This window comes from Aythya marila, assembly GCF_965140915.1.
Source record: "Aythya marila genome assembly, chromosome: 3".
NCBI lineage: Eukaryota > Metazoa > Chordata > Aves > Anseriformes > Anatidae > Aythya > Aythya marila.
This window is the reverse complement of record NC_139044.1, coordinates 97,734,932-97,762,344: the sequence shown is the minus strand read 5'-3', so window position 1 is coordinate 97,762,344 and position 27,413 is coordinate 97,734,932. Positions and strand designations below refer to the sequence as shown.

General features: G+C 45.3%; 1 protein-coding gene across 4 annotated transcripts; it reads left to right on the top strand.

The window, feature by feature from the left end:
- The first annotated feature begins 158 nt into the window (after positions 1-158).
- On the top strand, positions 159-26,070 carry KBTBD11 (kelch repeat and BTB domain containing 11). 4 transcript variants are annotated; one of them, XR_014317156.1, is made up of 3 exons: positions 159-842; positions 1,412-1,568; positions 2,329-2,467. XR_014317156.1 is itself a non-coding variant. In XM_082756459.1 (3 exons), exon 3 carries the CDS (start codon positions 18,549-18,551, stop codon positions 20,334-20,336), a length of 1,788 nt encoding a protein of 595 aa, XP_082612585.1. In that variant the 5' UTR covers positions 159-842; positions 1,412-1,568; positions 18,039-18,548; the 3' UTR covers positions 20,337-26,070. The 4 variants fall into 4 exon arrangements, 3 of the variants coding, with proteins under 3 accessions (XP_082612585.1, XP_082612586.1, XP_082612584.1); XM_082756459.1 differs by lacking the exon at positions 2,329-2,467 and adding an exon at positions 18,039-26,070; XM_082756460.1 differs by lacking the exons at positions 159-842; positions 2,329-2,467 and adding an exon at positions 18,039-26,070 and having other exon boundaries at positions 1,411-1,568.
- The last annotated feature ends 1,343 nt before the right edge of the window (positions 26,071-27,413 follow it).

The following is a 27,413-nucleotide window of genomic DNA, read 5'->3' as shown; positions in this document are numbered from 1 at the left end:
AATGCAACAATGTGGACATATGACCAAAGCACTTCAAGTGCTTTGGCCAAGCTCCATAAACTGCTCCATAAAAGGCGGTTAGTCATTCACAGCACGACCTTCCAAGGTGTTCAAAGGGATTTTTTTTCCTCCAGCAAAACAGGCCTTGACAGCAGAACTGCACATTCTGCTGTTGTGCGTATTGTTATACGCCAGGGATAATCACAGTGATCATTAAAGTGTGTCCCGACCCGGAGGATGAGCCAGAACACTTAAGAGGAAGATGGCACACCTTGGAGGAGATGAAATCTTTGTAAGTAATTGGCTGCTCTGAATGCTTTTTGAAGGTGCTCTTTTGAAAGGGATTTCTTTTGTGGAGAGCTGGGGAGCACAGACTGCGTACTTCAACGGGAAGGATACTAGTTCAGCCAAGATCTGTACGTGCAACAGCCTTTCTACAACACTGCTACAAGCAGCCCATGCTGCTCCTAATCCAGATCAGACACAAGTGACACCATCAGTTAATGTCAGCTGCTTCTGTGCTGCTGGAGACGAGAGCACCTCAACTGTCCCTTGCACACATCCTGAGGTTTCATCAGGTGGAGTCCTCGTGACGGCCCCTTCCTTGCACGAACCCAGCCATCCAGGCAAGCAGCTGATTACAGCCTCCACCTCTACCTGAAGACATTTCATGGGTGGATCAGGATTTGGGGAGAAATGTGCTGATTGTGAGGTGTTTTGCTCACATGCCATAGCAGCAACCATGGAGGTACATTGGAGAGAGGTGGCGTGACAGTCCTGGGCTGGTTGTGGCTGAGAAGAAACACTGCCTGGATAATCTCCTCTTACTGCAAAGAGCAAGGGTAGGCTTTAATTCTCTTTTTCAAATCCTTTGTTTTTTATTATCTTTTTAGTGAACTGGGAGATTATGTGCTTGTTTTCCCAACTGCTCATCTATTTAAGTGCTGAATGTTCCCCATCTTTTAACCCTATCAAATGCTTTCAGCCTAATTAAAAGCTGTTCTACCTGTTCAGAGCATTGTTTCAGGTGACAAAACTCTCAGTAAGACAGTCTGCTTTGTTCTGCCTTTTTTTTTCTTCCTTTTTTTTTTTTTTTCCTTAAATTAAAAACAATATTGATCTGTCTCTGCTTTTTGCTCTTTAAAAACAAAACCTAAAGAAACCTTTATGATCTATTTTTCCTTATGGTTATTACCACTCTGTCTCCCACAAGCTGATTACCTTTCCAATAAGGGTATCTTGCCCTTTTTCTCATCCTTTTTCTTTACATTCTCCTATTTGGGTGTATTACATACAAGTAATAATAATAATACACAAAGGTAGATCAGTTTGAGTCATCAAACCTACTATTCTCTGAATACTATATAGCCTGTGCAACATGCCTGCAGCATGTATACTTTTTGTATTCCAGATATACAAGATTTATTTTAGTCATCTTTGGCTGCTCAGCAGAAATATAACGAGCTGTTGCCCTGTGCCAGCAATAGCAACCAAACCAATGCTTGAGGCCTCCGTGTTATAGTACCAAGAAGCATTTCACAGAGGAGTCTTCAGCTGTCAAACACAGGGTGAGCAAAAAGAGTCGTGTTTTCTTTTCTGTTTGTTTGGCTTGCTTACATTTTGGCTTCTGGCTATGAACCGAATCTCTGGATACTGCAGGGACCGCTGATCCCAGCTACTGCCACTACCTGTCGGACACCTGCTCCTGTATGTGCAGGTGCAATGCTGCTGGGTTTTACCCATGCCAGTTCCAGAATTTGGGTGTTGCTACATTTATTTGTTCAAGAGGCTCTTGGAAAAAGCTAGCCTGCATGGGCTATACTCTGAGCCCTATATGTAGGAAGGTTTAAAGCCTCTTGTTCCATAGGATATGCACTCAGTATTTTACCCAGGTGAAATAATGATTTTGTTAAATGATTCCTAACCTCCTTAAATGAGAATGTCAGGAGCTTCATTGGCTAGAAATCAAAGCCCCTGAAAATGAAATGATAAATTTTGTATGTGAACTGCTTGCTAATTTTACCAAAGAAGAGTGCTTTTGCCCATCTACCAGGGTAGCCCAGTGCTGCACAATGGAGTTGGGAATCACAGCAGTGCAGCTGCTATTGCAGACAGTGGGAAAATGAGAAATGTGCCGAGGAAGGTACCTCAGAAAGGGCAGAGCCCTGACTGGCTCTGTGCACATGTACATCTGTCCAGATCTGGATGCTACCAGAAACCTTAGCTAGTTGCTTGCTGCCCAGTTACATCTTCTGAGGCAGCGCATTGCTAACACCCAGCTCTTCCCTTTCTGCCTTCTCTCACCTCTTTGTCTTCACCACTCTCCAGGTGTTGCTCCAGGCTAATCGGCCCTTGCACAACATAGGTTTCTCCTCAAGTCCTGCTGGCCAGCAGCAGCAATAACAAGCTGTCAGCACCCCTGAATTTTTGCTGTGTTGGCTGGGCTCCAGAAATGCATGACAGGTACCAAATGATGCACCAGAAGAGCTGTGTGATACCTGGTTGCCTTTAGGACAGAGCCTTCTCTACCCTGGGACAATGATTCACCTTGTAATCCAGGTGTTTAAAATTAACTGTCTACTACTACACCAGTATGACTTTACAGCTAATGGAGAGAAACAGGCAACACCAAAGGATGATTCACCTCATCCTAAAATACAATGTCTTAGCTAGGTGAGAAATATTGCCTCGCAGACATGTTTATTGCTGTACGTTAATTATAAATGGAACCTCAGTGAATTCAAGTTGCGAGGAAATGAGAGAACCAGAACCAGTGGGTGGACATTAGACTGATGTTCAGGAAGTTTGGGAATTGCAGACAAGGGCAAGTATGACCAATAAATACACGTAAATACACTACTTCCTAGCCACTGATTCTCAATTGTCTCTCAAAACCATACATCAGACACTTCTTTGTAAACCCAGCCTGGAGTGTGATGTGACAGTAAAACCTAAAGAGGAGCTAAACATATTCAGCAGTGCTTAAAATCACCACATAGACAGAAAGCGTGAGTCAGAATGATCTCGGATATGATACTGTTGGCACAGTCACACAGCTCTCATTAATGTAAACAGAAGTCAGGCATCTCAGGGAGAGATAATAGTCCACATAGGAGCAGAACATCAGGGATTCCGAAAGTAATTTCCCAGACCTGTATTAGTTGTCTAGTTTCAGTGTCATCTTGAAATGTACAGTATGTAAAGTAACACAAAATAGCAGGAAGATTAGTTCCTGATGCAGGAGAGGTGAGTTATTTCCGGCAGGCTTTAATGGATCTCCTTGTATCACATGGACACTTCTTCCAGCTAGCCAGGAACAGGACCGTGAACAGAAACCAACGCTCCAGTAACGTAATTGATCCAAATGAGGGAATAGCAGGAAATTCACAATTTTGCTGAAGACACGTGTTGCAGTCACCCCTACAACACTGTGTTGTTGTGGCCCCAGAAAGCATGCTGGCCTCTCTCAGCAGAGATGAGACATGACCTCAGCTTGAAAACTAGCATTCCAGCTAAGCACTCCACTTAAGTAAGCGTGTAACATGAGTGGAGCCAATGATTTCAAGTGGTTACACTTATCCAGCAATGTAGGTAAGTGCTGTAGTGTATTAGGGACTAATTCAACACATAATGCGGTAAGACTTTGAGCAAACCAGAAGGCTTCAGAAGTAGGGCAATAGGACAAAATGGCTGAGATGACACCCAGCCATGCTTAACCACTGTTACTGTGAAGCTGGAAGAACGTACAGCTGCAGTGGTCACACCACCACCAGATGAAATGAGTCAGGTTTGCTGTGAGTGAGAAGGGAGAGGCTTTGCCCGTCTGCTTGGAGTGTCCCTGAGGGCCAGGAGATGGGCTGGTGCTGAAGAACCAGCCTGACAGGACACTGGAGTGAGTGGAAAGAAGGGGAAAAAGAGAAAAGCTACAGAAGAAGAAGGATGTGTTGCGGGAAAACTATACATTGTGATGGATATGTGGAATATCTGTGCACAGGTCATGGTTTGTAAAGGTTTGGAAAATACGGTATTGGTGTTTGGGAGGTCTTGGTGGAAGCCTGGCTGGAGCTTGCAGTGGGGTATGAGGGATGGAGGGCTGCCTTCACCAGGAGCAGACCCATAAAGTAAAGGTTGGACGTGGTGCTTAGGGACATGGTTTAGTGGGTGACATTGGTAGTAAGGGGATGGTTGGACCAGATGATCTGGGAGGTCTTTGCCAACCTGAATGGTTCTGTGATTCTGCGTAACAATACAGCCAAGGAGCTGCCTGCTGTGGGGACACCTCTCCCTGAAGAGGGACCAGCCGGGGGGCTGCGGCCACAGGGAGCCCCCCCAGTTACCTCAGACCGCGCTGAGGCGAGGCCCCGGCTCCTCCCAGGGGGGAGCCTCCCCTCAGTGCTCCCTCTCCTGCCCGCCCGGCTCAGCAACAGGTCTGTGCCGGGGGCGGAGAAGGGGGCTGTGTGTGTGCGTGTGTGTTTTTGGGGGGGGGGACCCCGCTTCTCCCCGCGGCGTGCCAGGCCCCCAGGCGGCGTGCCAGGCGAACAAAGGGGCCGAGCGCGGAGCGGGCTCCCGCGTTCAGCCATTTGCAGCGCCCCGCCGCTCCCCACCCCCTTCCTCCCCCTTCCCCGCCGGCGCAGGCTCCGGCTCGCCTCGGAGCCGCCACCACCAGCACCAGCACCAGCACCGCCAGCACCGCCAGCACCACGCCGGGCCCGAGGTGGGGCCGGGCCGGCTGCGGGCTGTGGGCTGCGGGGCGGGGCGGGAGGCGGGCGGGCAACCCTGCGGGAGCCCTGCCGGGAGCGCCGCGCTGCTCGCCGCCCGTCTCCGCGCTGCCGCAAGGTAAGCCCGGGGCCGGCGGGGAGACGGGAGGAGGAGGAGGAGGAGGAGGAGAAGAAGGGCTCGGAGCCCCGGAGAGGCGCTGGGGAAGGGGCCGGGGAGCAGCCCCCCGGGGGTGTTGAGGCGGCGGAGGGCAGAGCCGCCAGGCTGCGGCACGGCGGCGTCCTGGCGCCCCGTCGGGTCCCATCGGCAGCCCCCGGGCACCTCCCGAGCCTCCTGCCCCACAGCACACCTACGCCTTTGCTTTCTATATACGGTCTTTTCTTCCTCCTAACTCCCGCCGACCCATTGCAAATCCCCGTGAGCCAGCCTCCCGGCACTGCTGTGTGGCAGCACGTTTTTTCCCCTATATATATATATATATTTATGCCACTTTCCCCGGGCTTACAGAGAGCACACGGATGGGGCGAGCCCCAGGTGTGCACACACCACAGGGCTTGGCACTGTGGAATGTGGCGATACCCCAGGAAAAGTCCTACAGCGTTTTGTTCCCCTGAAATCAGGAGCTTTTTCTGCCTGGTCCTGCAAAAAGAGGCCTCCCCCCCGAGCCCAAACTTACCCACAGCACAGCACATGACGGGTATTAAATCCTACAGCTGATGTTTTTTCACTCAGCGAGGAGAAAAGCCCTCTAGAAATAATATTCTGTAAAGCTTTTTTTTTTTTTTTTCTTCCACAGCAATTAAAGTGAACAATTGAAACTAGAACAAAAAGCTGGGAAATGTAGGACAATAAAAATTAGGAAAGCAATAAACTAGAACAATCCTTTTACACAAGCTGAAAAGCTAAAGAGCTCCTCCATCTTTCACAGATTTAACCGTCTGCCTCCCAAGAAGGAATTAGATGAAATGTTTATAGAAAATACTAATTAATCTGTCGCTCGTGTAGGCAAAACAACATTTTTCCGAAAAATATTGCTCCAGCTCATCACCTCTGCTGCCTGTTCTGTGTGCCCCTCTTCCTGGGGCCCATCACCCACCATCCATTCCCTCTTTAATTAGGACATCTGATGCATGACAGTGGGATCCGCCAGCCACCCCATACTAACGGTGCTGTCTGATCAGGACCTGTCAAGGTGCCAAGGACCAGTCCCTGGTCTGCTCCAGCTCCTCCTGCTCCTCAGGGTCTCACTCCTGGCAGAAGTGGCACTTTTAGGGTTCAACTTTTCAATTCAGGAAGTCTGAAATCTTTAACAGCTTCCTTTCATCTACAAACTCTTTGCTCTCATCGCTTTTCCGTGTAACAAATAGTCCAAATAGGTAGGCAAAATGATGGCTGGAAACATCAATAAATATTAGATCACCGTTGTTTGGCAGGCACATTCAATGAAAGCCATTAAGTGGCTTTACTGTAGTAAAGCGGGATTATAGTATTTAGGGCTGGCCTAGGTTACTTGAGAGACAGGGATGTGGTTAGATGACTGGATCCAGATCCTACTTACTGGGGGTTTCAGCATCCTGTAGTATCCTGTTGCAAGAGGATATTAGGGGCAGCTGGCTGCTAAAGATGGGTATAATAAAACATGAAAGGAAATTGTGCCGTTTCTTTCGGAGTAGAATTAAACTTTTTGGGGGGTTGTCTTGGTTTTGATCTTGTAAGATCCTGTATGGATTTTGCAGGGATTTTGCTGTTGATGCTTGCTGAGATTCTGCAGCATTGCAGTTAGAAGGCCATTTCTTTCCCATCAGCAGAAGCTGAGAAGTCATTTTCTACTAGTTTAGGTCCTTGGAAATACCTATTTTAAAAATGAGCACATTTTCATTGTGTTTGATCTCATTAGTGTTCTGGGGACAGTAGTTGAGTCTGCTGTTTTACTTTTTAATGGATTATCATCATCTGTTCTTTCTGTTTTGTTCTTGGTCTCGGTGTCGTTTTGGTAGAGAACAGATGTGATTTACTGCCTGTTATTGACAAAGAATTACTTTACAGCAGTTCAGGATTTGGCAGCCAGTTTAACCTGATCCATGACTGAGCGTTCATTGAACGAGAAGAGACCTTGCTCCTTCCCTAGCCTGGACCATATATTCCTGCCCTCTGCCTTGTGCCAGCGCCAGTGAGCACGTGACAATACAGTAAATGGGTAGAGATTTTGCCTTCCTCCTGCAATTACTTAGGCAAACAGTTTATACGTACATTTTCACGTTAGTATTATGAGTGGGGCTAGTCCTGTGACTAACATTTAAATCTGCATTTAAATCCCTGCAGGACTGGGACCATAAATGCTGCTGTGCAGTGTTTTTTTTTTTTCTTATTAAGCAGTGTTGGCAATCCTGTAGCCTATTCTCTGTCCTCCTTGGATGCAAACAGGCAGTTTTGGCTTTGGAAGAATAACAAGATTGGGTCAGCATGGTATAAGTTAATACAACTGTGTGGTAATAGAAAAAGTGTTGGCTGGATGCTTTGTTCTACGAAGCACATTTGGTACTTTCCAGTTTCTTATACCTCATCAGTGAGGACAGCAGGAATTCACGATCAGTTTAGTCAGTTTATTTTATGCAAAACAAGCTGAAAAAACCTCCAGTAGTTCTACAGATCTTGCAGCGTGCGTCAGAAGGAGAAGAAAGATGTGTCACGTAAATGCTTTTCAGGTGCAGTGTTTCACGAGCTGCCATTGCCGTGCCTCTGGCTAAAACAGCCCAGTTGACAGCCTTGCTTAATTCACTTGGGAACGGGCCAGAAACCACAACCTTTCCATACAGCTCCACAGAAGTTGGACAAGCAGCTCCCATGCTGTTATGTTGTCTGTCACAACACGATTTGCATTAATTAATAGCATTGAAATTCTTTTGCATATACACCTCACAGATTAGCAAGAGCTGTTTGCTGTTTCTCTGGACGCTGATTCCCCCAGGAGTATTTAAGGAGCAGAGTAAGCTTTGCCTGTGGATCCCTAACTGCCGAAAGGCTCCCGGACTCTTGAATCATTTCAGCCTATCAATGTGTTAACAGATCTGCAATGTTTTTGGTTTTTATTTTTATTTTTTCCCTTGGAAACAGTTCTGCTTTTCTCTCTCCCTCTCTTGTAAGCAGACTGGAAGAACAGAGCCTGAGCACTGGAGATAAGCTGTGATTTCTGCCACTCGTTTTTTAAAGTGTTAGATGCTAAGAACCTAAACCCAGCCCTTTGCTATGGGAATGGCATGCTAACAATAAATGTTCTGATTCAGTCAATCAAAAACAAATCTCGTCATGGGAGAGCTTTCCTCTTATCCTGTAGTTTTCTTTCATCTCCTTCACTGCAGCTCCCTCAGAGGCCTCAGTTCAAAAAGAAAAAAAAAAAAAAGCTACTGTACACATTAGTACGTGCAGTGGTACAGTGTGGGAAATCCTGATGCTTGTGAAGTTAATGTGTCTGTAGCAGGGATGGGATTTAGAGTGAAGTGAGACCCTGCCCTTACCAAAAAGCACCGTGAAGCAGAGATAAAGTGGGCAGTACTGAGACAACATGTTTCTTGTTTAATAACAAGTGATAATAGAGTGCTGAAGGCTTTTGGTTTCCACAGCAAATGCCGAAGCAGTAAAGTAAATGTCACTTGAGTGTTTTGTTTTGTCAACTTTGGAGTCAGTTGCTTCCCTGTGTCGCAAGATGTTTTACCCTGTGGTACAGGAAGAGGAAGGCAAAGACTGCTCGTGTATGTTCAGATGGTGACTTTCACTGGTGCTCCTTCTCCTTGCTCAGGATGAGGTAGGTGGTTCCTCTGCTCTCCTACTGCTGTGGCAGAGAACCAGAAGGCCTTTAGGATGGGCAGCAGAGGTGCAAATATCTATCAGACTGTTGATATGTTAGCCCAATGCCAAGACAACATTGTTACAGCCTTACAGGGAGGGAAATAAGTACTTTTATTACACGCCCAGTATCAGGCAGCTTTTCAGAGTACAGTCGCTGAATCCTTAATATCTGCTTTGAGAAGATATCATTGATACATATCTAAAATCTCTGCCTAGTCAGAGACAGCAAAACTTTAGACATAGGAGCCAGTGATCAAAACCTCAAAATGGCCACGAACCAGAAATCAGGACCCCAGAGCCTGTGCTTCTTCTCACACCTCCCAGATCCTAGCCATAAAACAAAATACTTCTCCTCACATCCTGATCCAATGGTCTTGGTTCTTACTACACATCCTGACTGTCTTCAGCTCTGCCCAAATTGCTGCTTTACAAATGCAAGAGTAGCACCATGGCAGCTGCATCTGATGCAAGCCTAACCACATTCATCAATGAGCCTTCATCCTGTAGCGCACGGAAGAGACACGTTTGAATCACAAGTTACTACAGCCTTTACTTTTCCTCTATGTAAGGAACTCAAAAAGCAGACAGGACAATCCTGAGATAGCTGTGATCATCATTGTCCTTCATCACGCTGCTGCCAGTCTGCGTGTCTCTTCAGAAAGAGCATAGATCATTTGGGAAAAACAGAGAGCTAGCAAGTCAGCAGGTATAAAAGTACAGAAGATGAAAAAGCACAGTCTAAAATAAAGCATAGCATGTGTATTTATCCACAGTGATCCATCTGACACCTGATTTTCCAGCAAGGTCATTAGCTGAAACAGAAGCTGTATAGCTGTGAGACGGATGATTTGAACAGAAGAATGCTTTGACCTAATTCAACCAGAAGTTATTGGCTGGGTACAGGAGTAAAATTCTTTGGCCTGTGCTTGCAGGAATAAAATTAGATAACCAGGCAGTCGTTTGAAACCTTTAAATTCAGGCGTCTTAACTGTTAGTTATTTACTGTGCTAAATGAAGAAAATATATTTATCATGAGAAATACCGAGTCGCTTGCAGTAAATTGTAAATGTCAAAGTTGAGTATAGTCAGAGAAACCAGTGCATCCAGAAAGCTTTTACCTCAACACCCAGCCTCAGCTTTTGGAGTTCACATTAAAAAGAATGTTATACATCAAATGCAGAAAGTGTCAGGCTGTGGAAATAAAAGTATTTTACTAGGAACCTATTTTATTTCTGTGTCAGAGTGGCCTGCAACTGTTCCCTGCTAGTAACGTTAGCAGCATGCATTTCACGGACTTTTTATTCTTCACTTGTTCAGTTCTGACGACGACTTGGGGTCACCTCATACTTTGCTAAGCCCTCAGTTACATCACTGCTGCTAAAAACATCCCCAGTGCCTGGTGGAGTCGGTGCTGACAGCTTGTAGGTATTTCTGACAGGAGAGTCATGCCGCAGAAGTACCTCTCGCATGTGTTTCTGCTTCCAGATCAGCAAAGCCTGAAGCCTAGCAGGAGCTGGGAAGGACTGTACCCCGGGCAGCCTAACTGAGCCCTGCCCTGCAGGATGCAATGGGAAGAAATAGGGAAAGTTCCCATTCATCAGGGAACAGATCCCCACGCTCTTTTTTCTCTCCCTCAGTAACATTTTGGTTGTTTCTGTGGACAGTACTGCAGCTTTAGTCTGAAGAAGTGTAACCCTCCTCTCATAGTCCATAGCCTGATGGTTTGGGCAGCCCCCCAGTTGGCATTTGGGGGGTTTAAGCTTGTTAGAGAAAGGAAGGAACAGCAGCAAGATTCCTCTGGGGCTAGGTTGGTTCTCTACCCACTGTAGAGAAAGGGGAAGTAGCAGCAAGTGTCGGTATCTTTTAAAACACTAAAGGTTTATTTTGGAAACGATTCTGGGCTAAGGCACCTAAAGCAAGAATTAACACCTCCTGGTCATCTGTGTCAAGCATTTCATTGCCATAATCTTTGTTATTTCTCTGCTGGCTAGCCCCCCGTAGCTCTCATATGCTGGTTCTTGAGGATCCCACTCAACGGGCATGCAGCTGTGCCTACACACGGCGTGCAAACGTGTCCGTGTGCCCCAGATTCCAGCACGGGAGCTGGCTGCAGACAGATCAGTACACAGCGCAGTGCAGACACACTAAATCCATTCGCCTCTGCCTCCATGGGAGAACTGGGAGGTGCATCCCACCCACAGATCGGTGCTGTGTGGAAATATGGCCCCAGGCCTGCACCGTCTACCTCTACCTTGGCCTGGTTTCCGCGAAACAATAAATGAAAAATGTCAGACTCCCATGAGTCACCTAAAAATTCACAGTTATAGGTCCAACAGCACATTCTACCAGCAGCACTGCGATGGCAGACGGGAGCCTCTGCAGGCTATTTCCTTGCTTCCTTTCAGATTAGGGAGTCTGGGCTCTGTGCTGTCGTGCTGGGCTCTCATTGCTATCTGATCTGGCTGTCCTAGGTATATCTCTGCTGCATTGCCTCCTGCCATCTGTAACTGCCCTCAAAGTCAGCCTTTGCGGAGACAAAGACGTCTCTCCATCTTTGAATCTGGTCCAAGGTCTGCGTAGAGATAATGTCTAGAGAAATCTGAAACTATTTGGTAAATCTAACTAGATGGCCTGTAATTTTTGGCTGTGGCTCGAGTGATTGTAAGCCTTCAGTTGGAAAAAGTACCTGGGTAAAAATAGCAAAGAAACAATGTGTGTTCTCCAGAAATGAGAAGGATGCCTTTCGCTGTGTGTCTGAAGGCTGTCTGCTTTTCAAAGCATCACTTAGATATTTTGCCAAGAAATCAATGAGCCTGTTCAGTCTGGAAAAAGAAGTAGTTTTATTATTCCCTTCTCTAGAAGTTTTCCTTTTACTTTCTTTTCCTAGGCATAAGTCTCAGACAAATGGGATTTTGTTGGCTTTCCTTTGAAGTATACTGTTACTTCTCAAGTTCTTTCTTCCTCAAGCACAATGGTGACAGACTTTGACAGATTTCTGGTGCTTTCAGCTCTGTAATCTGTAAGTCCACTCTGTAATGAACTTAAAAACAAAATCCAGTTTTATCTTAAGCAAGGAACTTCATTTTGCCCATATATATGGACCTATTTTCTGTATTAAAGAGCACCGCATAGCAGGTGTGTTGCAAAAATGTGGCAGGTTCTTTGAGATCAAATGTTCTGCTGTTATGCCCACCAAAACCCAAATCTTCTTTTATTTTACGAAATGTATTTGTAGAAATCTTCAATCTTTACCTGACTTGGCTTTTTGATGGATATTCTCCCCCTCCTTTATTATATCATCATTACCAAAGTGACTTTGAATGTTTGCAGTTATTTATTTGTTCACAACACTGTTCAATGATGAGAAGCCATCAACGTTAGGGCAGTGAACCACACCAACACCCTGGGTGGGCCTTTAATCATCACAAGCTGATGCCTTGCTTGATGCCAGCACTCCTGGTGTGTGGCAATGTCCAGAATTTAAGTTGGAAAGGATCACGAGATCAACTGGTTTGATCCTGTCAAACTTCATCCTCCCAAAGAGCCTTCCAGTGAGTCTCCTGGTTGGAGATCACCTAGAGATAAAGAAGCTAGGTCTTCCCTTCCTCATCTGTGTCAGAGGTGAATCTCATCAGAATAAGGGTCGGATCGAACATCCATCATCCCGTCTCCCTCACGGGCCACAGTCCAGTATTAAAAGAAGTGTGCAGCAGGGTAAAAATGTGGTTTTCCTCCTGGGATACTAATTTATTTTTGAATATTAATACTCTGACCATTTTGCAGCTCAGTATCCTCCTAAACTGGATAGATACAGTTGTAGTGTTTAGTGTGTATTCAGTCGCCTTCAGCAGATTTCCCTTCCATAAGCTTGTTCTTCCCTCTCCCCATTGATCCACACAAACTTTCAGCATTCACAATATGCTGTGGTAGTCTCTTGTTGTGTTTTTATTTATTTTTCCCAGTGGTGAAAACATTTTGCTTTGTTTAAGCTTCCACCCCCTGGCTTGTTCAGGCCCCTCTCCACGAGCCATCAGCCTGCAGACCGTTCATGTGTCTACACTTGTTCACAGTCATCAAGTCACAAAATAAACATACCAAGCCCCGGAGAAGTGTCTGCACGGCGTTTCTCAGGCTTGCACTACCAGTTCTCCAAGCTGCTAGCACAAGCCACCTTCTCCAAAGGCTCGGAAGTGTGGCTGCCAGCTGGTGCCGAAGCTCCTATCACCTTTTTGCTTGGGGGTTGGCTCGAGTCTGGCGTAAGCTGTGGGGAGCCAGAGCAAGCCCCTGTCTGGCTGCAGAGCCTCAGTCTCTCCCTGAAATGTTTTTTGATAGCTCTTAAGTCGTTTGATACTCCCAGATTTTTCATTGCTGCTTCCAAAACGTACAGCATGCATGTGTCCATCCATCCATGCATGCATGCACGTGCCATGCATGATCACACACCCCATAAACCTACCGATGCTGTAGATGAGGAGATAACCTTTACCCTACTGTTGCTCCTTACTTCCCAGTTCAAGGACTGCCTTCATCCTTTTAGCTGTAGCACCACGCTGGGTGTTACAGCTCAACCCAGTCATTGGCCACGCAATTCTCCACAAAAGAAGTTTTGTTGCAGTCAGTGTGGTGTTGCCATGCCGTTACCTCCTGATCTGTAGCGCGCTAGTGGCAGACACCAGCCCTGGAGTTTTCCCCATGGGTATTGCAGTCATTCAAAGCCTCATTTTTAACCCTTCTGTTTTTGTTAGGCTTTCTTTCTTCCAGGAGATGTTAGAGGTAGCTTGCACTTAACCTTTGCTAACTGTTGCTTTTGTGGGAGTGTTGTTTCCTTCTCCGTGTGAGAACTCCTGAGAGACACTGCGCCTTCCGAATTACTTCTGAAGATTCCAACCTGGAAGGAACTCAAACAGATATTTCCCTTTCTAGCGAGTGTTATTCTCTGCAGATATCACTGATAGGAAGCCTTTTCTCTGGTTGTGATGACTCTTCAAAACTTCTGTTTATTTTTAGTTTTGATTTGCTAGCCAGAATATCTGTTCCATCAAGATTTTGATAACGTTTTTATTATGACCGATTTCCTCTCCCCCCGACCCTGCCTGATACGCTCACATCCTTTTATTCCTCTGAGCTCCTGATGAGGAGCTGCTGCCCACATGTTTCTTGTGTGGTCTGTAATCATAAGCTGCACTTCTTAAATGGTTGTTTTTCATCCTGGTGGTATGAAAATGTTGCAGTTAAGAGATAAAAGCACTCATACCTCCACTGCATGGTGTGAGAAAATCACAGCACCTTACGAGGTCACAAGGAAGCTGCGCAGGCAGCTCCAGTGATACATCCAGGTAGGCACTGGCAGTGCGTTGTAACCTCAGTTTTGAGCACTGCTAATTTTAACAAAGGAAAAGAAAAAAAAATCTACAATTTTCTTGGGGTTGGCCTTTGAAAGACAATCTTTTTTTTTTTCTTAACAAGTAGGAGGTTAGTCAAGATCTAGAGTTTAAATCTATAACAGGATGCAGGGTTTCAGGTGCTGCAAGCAGCTGCTTCCAGAGAATTGGCACCTCTATTTTCCAGATGTCTTCTCCAGTAAGGAAGAGAGCATTTTTGTCCTGAATTTCACAGAGCTGCTCACTGAGCAGGAGTGCAACAGACCATTTTTGTAAGTAAGCAAGCCTCTTCACACTTGAGTCAGCCCTCCAGAAGATTTTGCCTTCTCCCAGACTGAGATGGGTATCTTCAGTCTGCATGATAGTACTGGCCAGCTCTACTTTTAACAGCCTTCTTTACCTTTTTTTGTTTGTTTGTTTAATAAATACAAGGGATGTTTCTCTCTTTTGATGATCTTGCCTCTTTGGACTCCTTAATCGTCTCCATCAGATGACTCCTCTCTCCTGAGGGAATTCTCCGCTGGAGCGAAATTTGGCAGAACAAGTTTTTACAAAAGCATTTCCTGGACTAAGGTGGAGCAGCGTGGCACTCTGTCAGTTCTATGCTCTCGCGGGAAGGATCGCCTGCTAATGTAAATTAGAGCTGCTTACGATAGGGAAAGCACGGCTTTAATTTACCCCAAGATTGAGTCAGAGCAGCTTCCACTTGTGAACTGGAGAGCACTAACCCAATTCCTCCCACGTGTGCATATTCCCCAGAGCCAGTGGGTCTTGCTAGAGGACAGGGTTTAGGTCAGAGGTTATTGGCACTGCACTCATAAAAAGAAATAAATAGGGAGGGAACAATGCAAAACAAGCATTTAATTGGTTTGTATCAGAAGAACTGCCAAATGAATGCCGTGCCAGGAAACTCTACCTGCAGGTCTTCCTTACAGTTCCTCTCAGAAAAAGCTTCGCCTTATCTGTTCTCTTCCTAGGGCAACGTCTCACAGCATCTGAGGCTGGGGGCACGCATCCAGGACATTGCGAGCGTGTCACTGCCAAGCCTGTAAATGCAGTTCGTGTTTGTTGGCAGTACCTCTGGCCATTAACATGACATCATCCCCAGACCAAACCCATGATAATGAAAACAGCTCCGGCTCATGCAATTTAGCTTCTGGCTTAAAAGTCCCTGGTATAAAAGGTGACATCAGTCCGTGGATGCTATGCACTCTTGCTTCGTATTCCAGCACTTATCCTGTTTGTGAGTGTTGAAGAAGTAGTAAAGCCAGGTTTGTTTTAAGCCAAACTATATCATTCTAACTACAAGCTCTGATCTTTTCAAATCAGCCAAGTTACCAAGTGTCTTCTGTGGTTCTGTAATTATTGAACGCTCTGTGTCAGCAACACAATTCTGATTGCTGTAGATAGGGAGAAAAATAAGAAGGATTTCAGTATTGTATTTCCATCTGTCCCTTCCAGCTTCTTCCTGTTTTACAATAAATCCATGACCTTTTGGCTGAGGACTGGTTGCGTTGTTCAGTAATGGAAAGGTTCCACAGCTTCTGCGCGTTGTTTTTCTCAGCTTTATCTTTGTGTAATCCCTGCAGCTAGACAAAGGTGCTGAGACTAGAAGAGCAGCCATTGGTCTGTAATTTACAAAGTCCTCCAAACCCTCCCTTAGCTTTCCCAGCTCTTCGGCTTCCCCGTGGAGTTCTTTGTTAACTAAATTGCGTGTGATACTTTGATTCCAATCCTCTTTATGCTCAGCATGAATTTCAGCATATTCGTGGTACTTAGCTGTAAATATAACAGAAGGTGTTTGTTTTTTTCTTCAGAATTCTGCTGCTGCCATTAGCAACCCGTACTATCAGCCCTCCCTCCTCACTGTGACTGCTCGAGGGGATGGTAACACAGGTGTTTGGTAGGACCCTGGTGGGTGGTTTCAGTGGCAGGTCAGAGTTCTCGGCCCAGCAGATATCTGTGTATGGGATAAGGGTTGATTACAGTGCTTGAGGAGGACCTCATCCTTTTTCTTTTCATTACTTGAGAAAGTTTAAAAGCTCACTTTCCCTGGATGCCATTCTTAAAAACTTCAAATAATATTATTGGTGATTTTCCTCGGAGACATGACGCAGGAAATACATTTCATCATACATAGATAATACTGGTGTTACAGATAACTATTTTTGACTTCTCACTTTTATTCATGCTTTGCTTTGGGGAGCATTTTCTTTCAGTCCTCCTTTATTGTTTCATTTGCAAAATCAAGTAGTAGATGGAGAACTTGAAGCTGCCTAAAGCCACTCATTCCTTCTTGTAGAGGGGGAATGTAAAGCCCAAGGAGATTTTGGGAGAAGTGGCCGAAGAAATGAGCTGTCTGGATCTATAAAAGATCATAACGTTGACAGCAGTGGGAGAAAGCATATTAACAACCCTTAAATGTTAACGATTGAGGAGGTCAGGCTGTCCTGAACTGTAGGAAAGTACAGGCAGAATATCAGGGTGCTCAGCCCCCAGAGGAGCAGAGCAGACACAAAATGTTTCACGTACTTACTTATGTGACATTGATGTTATACTGGTAGCAATTTTCTAAATATAACAGTACATCAGAGCTTGATATTCTAGGTGATTTTCAAACCATCTCCATTTGACCTTTGTCATTTCACAAGTGTCACAGTAGCTGCTCTCCACCAAAGCTGAAGGCCTGGGTCAGAAAATAGATTAATCTTAATATCTAAAGTATAATAAACTGAAATAAGTGGTTAGGTAGTGAATTCGATACTGTGGAGACTCACTGAAAAATAAAATCACTTTGAGAGGGATGCTGCCCAGTTTTAAGTTATTAATGAAGCAATTTGTCTCACTCACCAAGCGCATGCAGAGGGCACTGCATTTCTACTCATCCAAATAAAGCTGCAGAAAATAAGCCAGTAAAGCCCAACATATAGAGTTAGGGGCTGGACCTTGGAAACTTGCTGCTGAGGCTATATCCAAAGTTCATAAAACTTCTTACAAGGTTCCTAAGTGCCAAATTTTAAAATAGTTAAACGAGAAATAAAAAGTTAGTGAAATCTGATCTTTAATAAGGAGTTTTCAAACAGTACTGAGGTCTTGTTGCGGTCTCAAAGGCTCAAATGTCCAGAAATCAGACCTCAAAATTGATTTGTCATCTAATTTAATGTACTCAAATGTAATAGAAAGTCCTTTGCAAGGCAAGTGCACTGAACAGAAACCTCTAAGAGAAGTCTGATGAGAGAAGTCTGACTTCATTTAACTGAAGTTTGCTTGTACAAGTTTGGGTTTCTAAATTTTACGTCCATCTCAGGGATTTATGGACAATTCCATCTACCAATTATATTTTCAAGAAAAAAGCTTCAGGAGTTAGACTCTTCTAACACAAATTTAAGAAGATAAATATCTCACCTCTACTGAAAGGAAATCACAAGCTATATCTTACACAGGATGAAGTGTTCCTTCAGTACTCCAAAAATATGCCAGCAGGGATTGTAATGGAAATTACTGACCTTAAAAATAGAATCAGACCTGCAGGTCCTCATTATGTGAAGATAAGTACATTTGGGCCATTTTTTGTATGTGATTCATAAAAACTTAAACCACGCCTAGGAAATTTATAAAGAAGTAAGTCAAAAAGCATTTTGTTCTGAAAACTATATTTGTGAAATGAAGATAAAGCTCAGCAGTGATTGTGCTGACAGGGACTAACCTACTTACAGCTGTGTCCTGTAGCTTGACATTTTCCCAGAAAAAAAACAAACCCTTCATGTTCGAATTATCTACTGTGATTTGTGCTCTCTTCTGCTTTATATTAGCGGAAATCTTAAACCTTGAATCAGTTCCTATGAAGTTTGATTTACATCGTCATTCTAGCTACATATGCTGTTATATCCATGTCAGATTGCTTTTGTCATAATAAAAAAAAATCCTTTGGTAAGTTTTGTAAATGATTAGAGTTCTATTAGTATAATTTTGGTAACTTCAGGATACTATTGATGTACCATTAATGGAAACATGACTTTAGCATTCCTGAACTTCGGAGTGAACTGAGAATATGTTTTAAAGCTGACTGATTTTTTACACTTTCTTTTTCAACAGTGGGATTGCATATAAGGAGCAGTGAGATGAAGAAACCTCTGTGATGTTCATGCCAAGGAGACTTTGGCTCATGGGGAATCTCCTTCTAGAACAGACTGCAACCACTCTCTTCCCCTGAAATAGCTGCACATGGTGAACAAGCTATGATAGTACTCCTAACTCTCTGACTTCAAAGGACATTTCTTTCTCATTGCCCAGCGCAGTGTGGGACCGGTTGTCACAAAAGGACGCTGCGCGTAAAAACTTCATAAAAATTTTCATATAATAACAGGAAAACCAGAACAGCTTTTCAGGCTGTCGAGGTGCGATACCAACACCGGGAAGAGGTTTAGGCTCTCACCGACAGCATCTGACAGGGGAGAAGGCAGCTGGTGCAGGCTGGGCCACGGAGGCTCAGTGCTCTGCGCTGTTCCCCGCAGGTGATGGGCGTAGCGGTGTGGCCAAGAGCCATCCCCTGCGGCACCACGCAGGGCCAGAGCAGCTAGCCTGGCTGTGGTGGAGGGCGGCTCCATGGAGGGCAGCGGCGCAGTGGAGGAGGAGGAGAGCGGGGCCGGGCCCGGCACCCCACCGCTTACCTTGGCCTCTCCTTGCGGCTTCAGCTCCTCCCTGTGCTTCAGCGCTGCCACCACCGAGTGTGGGGCCCCATCGCCAGCCTCCACTGGTGGCCGCGTGGTGGAGAGCCAGTGGGAGATCAACAGCGCAGCCTCCGAGTCGGAGGAGGAGGAGGCCAACAACGCACAGGGGACACCATCGGGCACGCAGCCCGTAGGGCGGCCGGTGGAGGAGCCCGACCTGGTGATCGAGGTGTCGGGGCAACGCATCCGGGCTCACAAGTCGGTGCTGGCAGCCAAGAGCGACTATTTCCGTGCCCGTGCCTCGCGGGACATCCTGCGGGTGAAGGGGGTGAGCTATGGGGCGCTGCGGCTCCTCATTGACTATGTCTACACCGCCCGCATGGGCGAGGTGCGCCACGACAACCTGGCCGAGGTGGTGAGCGGCGCCCGCGTCCTCCAGATGCCCTGCGCCCTGCACTGCGCCGCCGAGGCCATGCGTGCCCAGCTCCGCCTCGACAACTGCTACCAGCTGCTGTGCCTGGCCAAGAAGCAGCGGCTGGCGGAGCTGCGGGAGGCCGCCTACCGCTTCATGAGCGACCACTACCTGGAGGTGCTGCGGGAGCCGGGCGTCTACGGCCGCCTCAGCGGTGCCGAAAGGGACCTCATTCTGCAGCGGCGGCTGGAGGCAGGGCGGCGCTGCCTCTTGGTGGCCGAGGTCAGCGACGCCTTTGAGCGGCCAGGCGGCGGCAGCCGGCCCCAGAGCCGCGAGAGCAGCCGCCCGCAGAGCCCCTCCTCCGTGGTGTCGCTGGAGGACAGCGGCTCCCTCATCCACTGCTACCACGAGGCCAGCCGCGAGTGGAGGGTGCTGACGCGCCTGCCCGAGGAGGCCAACGCCAAGGGCTGCGCCATGTGCGTCCTCCACAACTACCTCTTCCTGGCGGGGGGCATAGCGGTGGGGCCGGCGGGCAGCGAGCCCCGGGCCCGCCTCTCTGACAAGGTCTTCTGCTACAACCCCCTCACCGACACCTGGAGCCAGGTGCGCCCACTGGCGCAGCCCCGCTCACAGCTCAAGCTGCTGGCTCTGGACGGCTACCTCTATGCTGTGGGGGGCGAGTGCCTCTTCACCGTGGAGAAGTACGACCCGCGGGCTGACCGCTGGAGCCCCGTGGCGCCTCTGCCCAAGGGTGCCTTCGCCGTGGCTCACGAGGCCACCACCTGCAACGGGGAGATCTACGTCTCGGGGGGGTCCCTCTTCTACCGCCTGCTCAAGTACGACCCCAAGCGTGACGAGTGGCAGGAGTGCCCTTACAACAGCAGCCGCCGGCGCTCTGCTGACATGGTGGCCTTCAAGAACTTCATCTACCGCTTTGACGTCAGCAGCGGCCGCGGTGGAGAGCAGGGCCCGGGTGGGGGCACCAGCGGCGGCGTGGAAGTTTTCCGGTACAACACGGTGGCCAAACGCTGGAGCCAGTGTGCCAGCCTGCGGCCTAGCGGTGGCCCCGTCCAGCCCTTCCGCTGCGCCGCCTTGGGCAACACCATCTACTGCGTCAACCGGACCGGCACTCTCCGCTTCTGCTTAGCCCAGGATGGCGAGGTGGAGGCGGATGGCGGGCTCAAGGGCACCTTCGACGGAGAGCTTCTCAAAGCTCCCTTTGACGCCAAGGGCGTCCTCCTACCCTTCGTGCTTACCCTGCCGGAGAAGCTGGAGAAAGCAGGGGACCAGGAGGGCTCTCTCCCACTGTGAGGTGGCCAGCCTGGCTCTGGGCTGCCAAGCAGGGAGCTGGATTGCAGCTTCTGGGGGACCCATGAACTCCCTTCCACAGAGGGGACCCCCACCAGCATGTCTGCAGAGAGAAGGGGCTCCCCTTTCCTCCTCTCCCCTCCCAAGGTGTTGGTCTGGAGCCGCTTGGTTGTTACTCGGTTGTACATGTAACTCTTTCACGTTTGCTGTGCTTTGCGCGAAAAGCTGAGCAAACAAAAGGAAAAGCTGCTATAAAGGATAATCTCTGGATTACATTTGTGCGAATTCCTGATGTCAGAAGAGTTCTGTACACCTGGATTCCTAAAAATTCCTGACGACAGTGTCATAATAAGATGTTAGTGTTGGCTGTGTGTGTGCACATAGTTGTAATCGGGGCTGGAGCCTTCTGCCATTTGTTTTCTTTCCTCCCCTGGATGATACCAAGGGACAAACACTGCTGGCAGCATAGCTTAGCTGTATTCGTTTTTGTGTTAAACCAACTGTTTCCTGTGTTAGGGAAGTACAGGAAGATTGTCTCAATCGCAGCCTTTCGTTGGTGGTGCAATAGATTGTTTGCGGAAGACATGGCACTGTGTGGTCCCAGGAATTTCAACCACAGATATTTAACAGATACCAGACTGAAAGGTTTTAAGCAACACAAATGTGTGCCACATGTTCATATTGTGAACATACAAAGATAAAAAAAATAAGGGGGCAAGCTACCTTTTTAAAATGTGGCATGTTATAGCAGAGATGAAATGTCGATATGTTCTTTATTTGAAAAAGGCAATGGTTTCTATATAAAAATACATTGTTTTATTACTTTTTTATCAGAGATTTTAAATTATAACAAAAGTGGACTAAAGCTGTTCGGACTGTAACAGATTGACATGAGCATGTATACCACTAGAGCTGGGGGAAATATTTTGTACTTCAACTGCTCTTTAATTAACTGCAGGTCGAGGAAAATTAACCTAAACCAAATGTAAATGCTTTGAAACCGTCTGTAGACAGCTTAAATGTTTCGCTCTGTGTTCAGTACCCTGTGACAAGAGGCTTTTCCAACTGGGTGCAAGACCATCAAAGGGGGACACGGAAAACAGGAATGTCCTACACATGTTGATTTTGTTGTGCACTGGCATGGTGTTATCTCCCTGTCTTTTGATTGAGAGACTGCTTTATTTATTCTGATTGATTGCTGTAATCGATAAGCCCTTGTCGACTGCAGAACATGCTGATGGCACACACTGTCATAGGATTACGCTGGTTGTGGAGCAGCATCCTAATGAGACACAGCCCGAGAGGGGTTCCTCCTGCCTGTGGAAAGTCGGAGCGTACCGTTTTTGTCACGTTACTTGGAACTGGAAAAGTGTAACCTGTCTACACAGACAAACTATCTTGAAAAGGGCACTTGCATTTATTTTATACACTTTATATATATAAAGCAAATCGATAGGAAGACAAAGCAAATGTTTTAGCTTTACAGTAAACCACTGAGAAACCTTTTCTGAAAAACAGAACCAATGTTTTTCCTATTAGTGATTCCGCCTGGAATTGGCATGGACTATGGAAGGGAATTGTTTATATTCAAAGTTCTAGTAGAGATGCATATTTTAGAGAGACATAGGGACCTTACATCAAAGAGCAGCAGATCTTTTTATGTTTTATTAAGATGTTTCCATTACCAGAACATTAGCATTCTTCTATGTTATTGCTAGTTCCAAAGGAAGGCAGCAGGCTCTGTCCTAAGAGACACCTTCACAGAGGGCAATAGTGAAGCTCATAGATACTTCTTTCTTCCCCTTCCCTTCTCTCCCCTTCCCTTTCTTTTTTCCTTTTTTTTTTTTTTTTTTTCCACAGCTGTCCTGCACAGAGGTTTTAACACAGCTGATCCAATTAGCCATCCTTTAGCAAACAGTGATTCGGTCCTAAAAGTTCTTAGCCAAGCGAGCCCATTCCCTAGTGAGCTAATTTAGGCATCACCCAGGTGGGAGCTGCAGGCCTGCTGTGTGATGTTTCTCCTGGCCTTAGTACAGGTTGGTGCAGTGGAATTTAATGCCACAGATGGCATATTCATCAGCCATTCACAAAGAAACTGTTTTTTTGTGTTTTTTTTTTTTTTTTTTCTTTTTTTCACTGAATGATGGACTTAATTGTCAGACAAGAATCCTTGGAAATATTGACTCAATGAAATTACAGCATTGTAGCTTGAAAAGGAAAGAAAAATGATGTATTTGCCTTCACCATCATTTTTTATGTTAGCTGTAGGAAGTATTTCAAGCTGGGTAGTGAAACACTTAGATGGGTTCTTAAAGGCATAAGCACTAGGCCAGATTTTGAATTAGTGGAGTCACCAGAAACACACAAGGAAATGTCAGTTTTATCTAACAGTACAATAAAATTTCCTAGTTAAAAATAATTTGTAGTATAGTTTTTATGCTACAGCATAGTGAGGAAGCAAGACAGCTTTTTCACTCCTATTAACTAATCATTAAGTAAGCATTTTCATTCCTGTTAATGCATGAAAATGCTGCTAAATGACTTTTGGGAGGTCTCCATGATTTGAGCTGCAAAAATATGCCACAGACTCTCAGGAAGGAATGAAATGTGTCCTTCCAAAATTTCTTGCTATATTCCGTGAAGAAATACTTCGGGGAATGATCTTTGCAGTATGAAGCATTCTACAAACCTGCCGTGGTTTGTATTTTTGCTAGTTACATCTTTAGCAGAGGTTGCATCAAGTGCCTACCCACTTCTGCTTGTTTACGCAGCGTGAGAGCAGAGCCTGGCCTCCATCAGGAGCTGTCCATTGAGGCTGTTTCCTCTGCGCCCTCTTTGCACGCTCACAGCCTGGGGACTGACAGCAGCACTGTGTTTGTGGCCACGTTTCCTACTTTCTGGCCTCCGTTTCCTTCCTGGTAAGCCTGAGGCAGGTTTGCTGTGAGTTTGTTTGCTTTTATTTTCCTGCCACTTGCATCTTCAGCGCAGCCAAAAAAAAATAGTACATGTGTACTAAAACCAGAATTTAGGCAGACTTCAGGCACTGAAGACCAAAATTATCATCCCAGAACTCTCCAGTTTAACTTAAACTGAGCAATCCGTCCCTTTGGCTTGCAGAGGTGCCGAGCACGCTCCTCTCCATGCATCCACCACTGCTTGTGTATGAGCAGCTGCGCACCTACCTAGCTGCTGCCTCAACTCCTTGGAAATGAGGTGATGTGATACCCAGGAGCCACCGTTGTAATATGTTTGCTTGTATGGTCCAAACTGAAGTGCTAGGCCACCCTCAAACTGTGTTTGCATATCTTTCGCTTTTAAACCAGTTGTTTTACGTAATTGCCTGAAGGCTACTGCATTTGCATGGGAACACGGAGACAGCGTTTGCTTTCTTAGCCTGCAGTGATTTCATCCACATCTCTAGAGGAGTGCAGGACCTCATGGAGTTCATCTCAGATCTGCAAATATTTACATATTTTGTATTATGCATTAATAGGCTAAAAATCTCGGAAATTATCCAGGTTGGTGAATTCAGCCCTCCATCCTCACTGAATGGTCCGAGACTAGGTGGAGAGACATATTCCTCTCTGCTATTCTCCATTAATCTCACAGACGCCTTCTTTACCTTTACCTTTACCAGGACATGTAGAAATTTTTTTTTTTTTGTGCTTCTTCCTCCCTAGGGCACTCCTGTTTTCAAGGTCATCTGCCAAAAGATTTAGTCTTGAATTCCCTGGAGGGAATGCAGGCCTCCCACTTCATGTGTGCATAATCTCAAACCCGGATGACATTATTCTTCCAATACTAGAATATTGGACCGCATCCTATAGCTCTTTTCCAGGGACAAATCGCATACAAATCCTTCAGAAGCATGCACAGGCTCCTGCAGCCTGAGCTGTGGGTATTATGTCTGTATTTTGGTTTGCCATTCTGAAATGAGGGGCTGGATGCCCCGTACCAGCAGACCAAACAGGTAGTTTGGGTTCCTCTCCAGGGTGATGCTGTGGCAAAGAGGCATTGAGCTGCCTGACATGGAAATTCCTAGGGCTTTCGTCGCGTCTAAAACCAAATCCCTGCTTGAATAAAGAGACAAGCCGCCTTAGCAAATGCTAATAACAGATGGAAATGTACTATTTCCATCTATTAACTGGTTCTGTAAAAAGAATGTTAATTGCAGCAAAGCCATTTGTACAAATTCTGTTTACACTTGGAAAGCAAGTCAAAGGAATAATTGGCAAAAGAATGGCCCTATTTGATCAAAACAGGCACTGTTAAGCAACATGGGAAGGATGCTAATCATACCCTACTAAGGAACGAAATTGTGCAGTAGCGGATGTAAATTCTATCCCGAAAAAAAAAAATAAAAAAATAAAATCTTTGTAAATCAGTACCTGGTAAAATTTAAAGTGATAAAAGAATAAATTATTCATATGAAAGCTGGAACTCTCCTGTGCTGTTTGGTTGCCTCTCAGTGCTGTATCCCGAGTTTTGCTATTCATGAGTGGCCTGTTGCTCTTCTTGCTTTGTGGTAGCCATCCCATTGACTGCTCCACAGATGGGATACCCTTTATTACCACAAAGCTTAACCGTGGTACTGGGGTGATTTGCTTTGTGTCCGACTGACATGTAGTGCTTTCTACTTGAATGAACCCAGAAGATTTAGAATTATCTTTCTCTGAGCTTTTATTTTTTTTTTTCAGTGGCATTACTCTTGGGAAACCTAAGAAAGCACAAGAAGGGAAATGGTAGTACCATTGAGCAGTTGTAGTAACAAGCATTTAATGATTTATTTCTGTGTGTGTCTGCCATTATTCGGCACCTCAGACTCACCCTGGGCTGAACAAGAGCGTCTCTGTGTAGCTGTTACCAGCATGATCCTAAGCACCACTGCAGCAAAGTGTGTTTTTATTTAAGTATATTTCTGGCTCAACTCCTACCCTGAGATAATTTAATGGAAGTTTGTAATAGTTCCGTAATTTGGTAGATTAATGGGACTATGCTGAATTTACATTACAGCTCCTAAAAGCAGAGATTGACACCCAAATTCAGTAAAATGGTGCGCTCAGAATATATAATGGCAGACTTTTCATTTGTTTTGGCCTAATGAATGCTGTTTTAAGAGCTGCTGGAATAAACCCATGAGTACGAGGAAGCAGCAGGCCATTTTGGAGGCTCTCTGAGCTCCATAAATTACTCAGTGGGAGGAAATGGGAGTGTGGGGCAGAGGGAGAGAGAGGGAGAAAAGATTTGGGAGACAAAACCACCTACTATATATTCAGTAGAAACAAATAAATAGCAGGGAAGGAAACCAGAGTGGTACTTGAGGCAGTGATGACTACATGACCAATCTTTTTCAACTGTTTGTTAAACAACCTGGGTTTTTACCTTTTCCATTATTATTAGTCTTTATCATTTTGCACCTGCAGTACATCTCAAACAACCACAGTGTTTAATAAGCTACTTTTTTTGCAGGAGTCTTGTGCTTTGCTTTTAAGTCTTAGTGGCTAAGCCTTTGATGAATTTGTGAAACTATAAAATAGCAATGCTGATGCTGCCACTTAAAACGGATTAACTAATGCAAATGCTTTAGACACTGCTCACTATTCAGGTGAATTACATGTGTAACTGATGTATTAACAGTTCATTTTTGAAGTATATATAGGTAAGGTCACTGTAAAGCTTTTTATGTACTCCAACTTGTGCTGTAATTAAATAAATCCATACAAAAAGCTGATGCTCCCCCTTAGGGATTTCTGGGTAACTGGTGTTTCTTTGCCATCCATCTGATCAGAAAACAATATTGTATTTGTTCTTATTGTAAACCCAACAAAATTATGTGGGTTATCACAAAGGAAAGAACTTCAGGAAATGTTTCTAAGGCTATGCAAAACAAATTATTTTCATTTTGCCATATCCTGAATATTGCGAATGTGAAATATTCTGGGGTAAAAGCACTTTCTTAAGTTCAAGTTTGCATAAGCTCGAGTGCCGTTAATTTCTATTTCCTTTTCTGTTCTTTTTTTTTTTTCCCTGCCAGGATGTTAAACTGTATTATTTATTTATGAACACTATATGTAGGTTTTCGCAGTGTGCTCTCCTGTGTTGTGTCACACATCAGGGTTTTTCCTAGAGCAGATTTACAGCAGTGTAAGTAAAAGCAGAAACAAACACAACCTGAATTCAGCATGTTGCCTCCTACGTGTTTTCTCATCAAATAGCTTGCTGAAATGAAGTCATACAACCTGTTTGAAAACTCCAAGATTCATAGGGAGTCTAGGTGGAGTTTGACCTGGTGTCATTCCCATCATTTCCTTAGCCACCCCTCCATGCCAGCTCCACCTATTGCAGCTTTCTTCCACTTTCTTCATAACAGCCAAATTTTGCTATGGTTAAACCAGGTAAGCCAGGAATTATAACCATTTTTATTTTATTTTATTTTATTTTTTTAGGTTGCCAGAAAACTTGTTTCATTCAGCCCCAGAGTTTAGTCTGATGTAATTTACTAAGGACCTATATTGTAAAAGAGAAGCTGCTGGTAGATTACGACTCAGGCAATCACTAATTTGAAAATGTCTTTTGTTTGTTTGTTAGTTTGTTTGTTTTAAACCTTCATTGTAACATATATTCATTAACTTGTCATTTTTTATTTTTCTGTGTGCTGTGAACTAGACATTAGGAAGCGTGGTGCCAATGAAATTATATCTTAAGTACTACTCTTCAGTTCATTAAACATTTGGCACCTGCATTCCTCGGGATGGTTAGCTCATGTGCTCTAGCTTTGGTTGTATTCACAGACTGGTAAATGATGTGGTGGGATCCAACAACTTGTGTCACATCACAGGATTAATTTTCCAGTTCTGAGTCACTGAAACCACCAGTTGTGGCACAAATAATTTGAGGTTCAAAGCCATCCTGATTTGGGTGCAGAGCATCCCCTGTTACCATCTGTGTCCAAGTACGATGCATGTTTTTAGCATGACTTGTGTCCATCTATTGTATTTCAAAAATCACAAAGTATGCTTCAAAAATCACAAAACCCTTGTATGAAAACATTCAGAGATGTGCAGTGTTGTATTCACCTGA

Bases quoted from the DNA above. Each gene is read 5' to 3' on its own strand.
- KBTBD11 (XM_082756459.1), top strand. From the start codon at position 18,549: ATGGAGGGCAGCGGCGCAGTGGAGGAGGAGGAGAGCGGGGCCGGGCCC.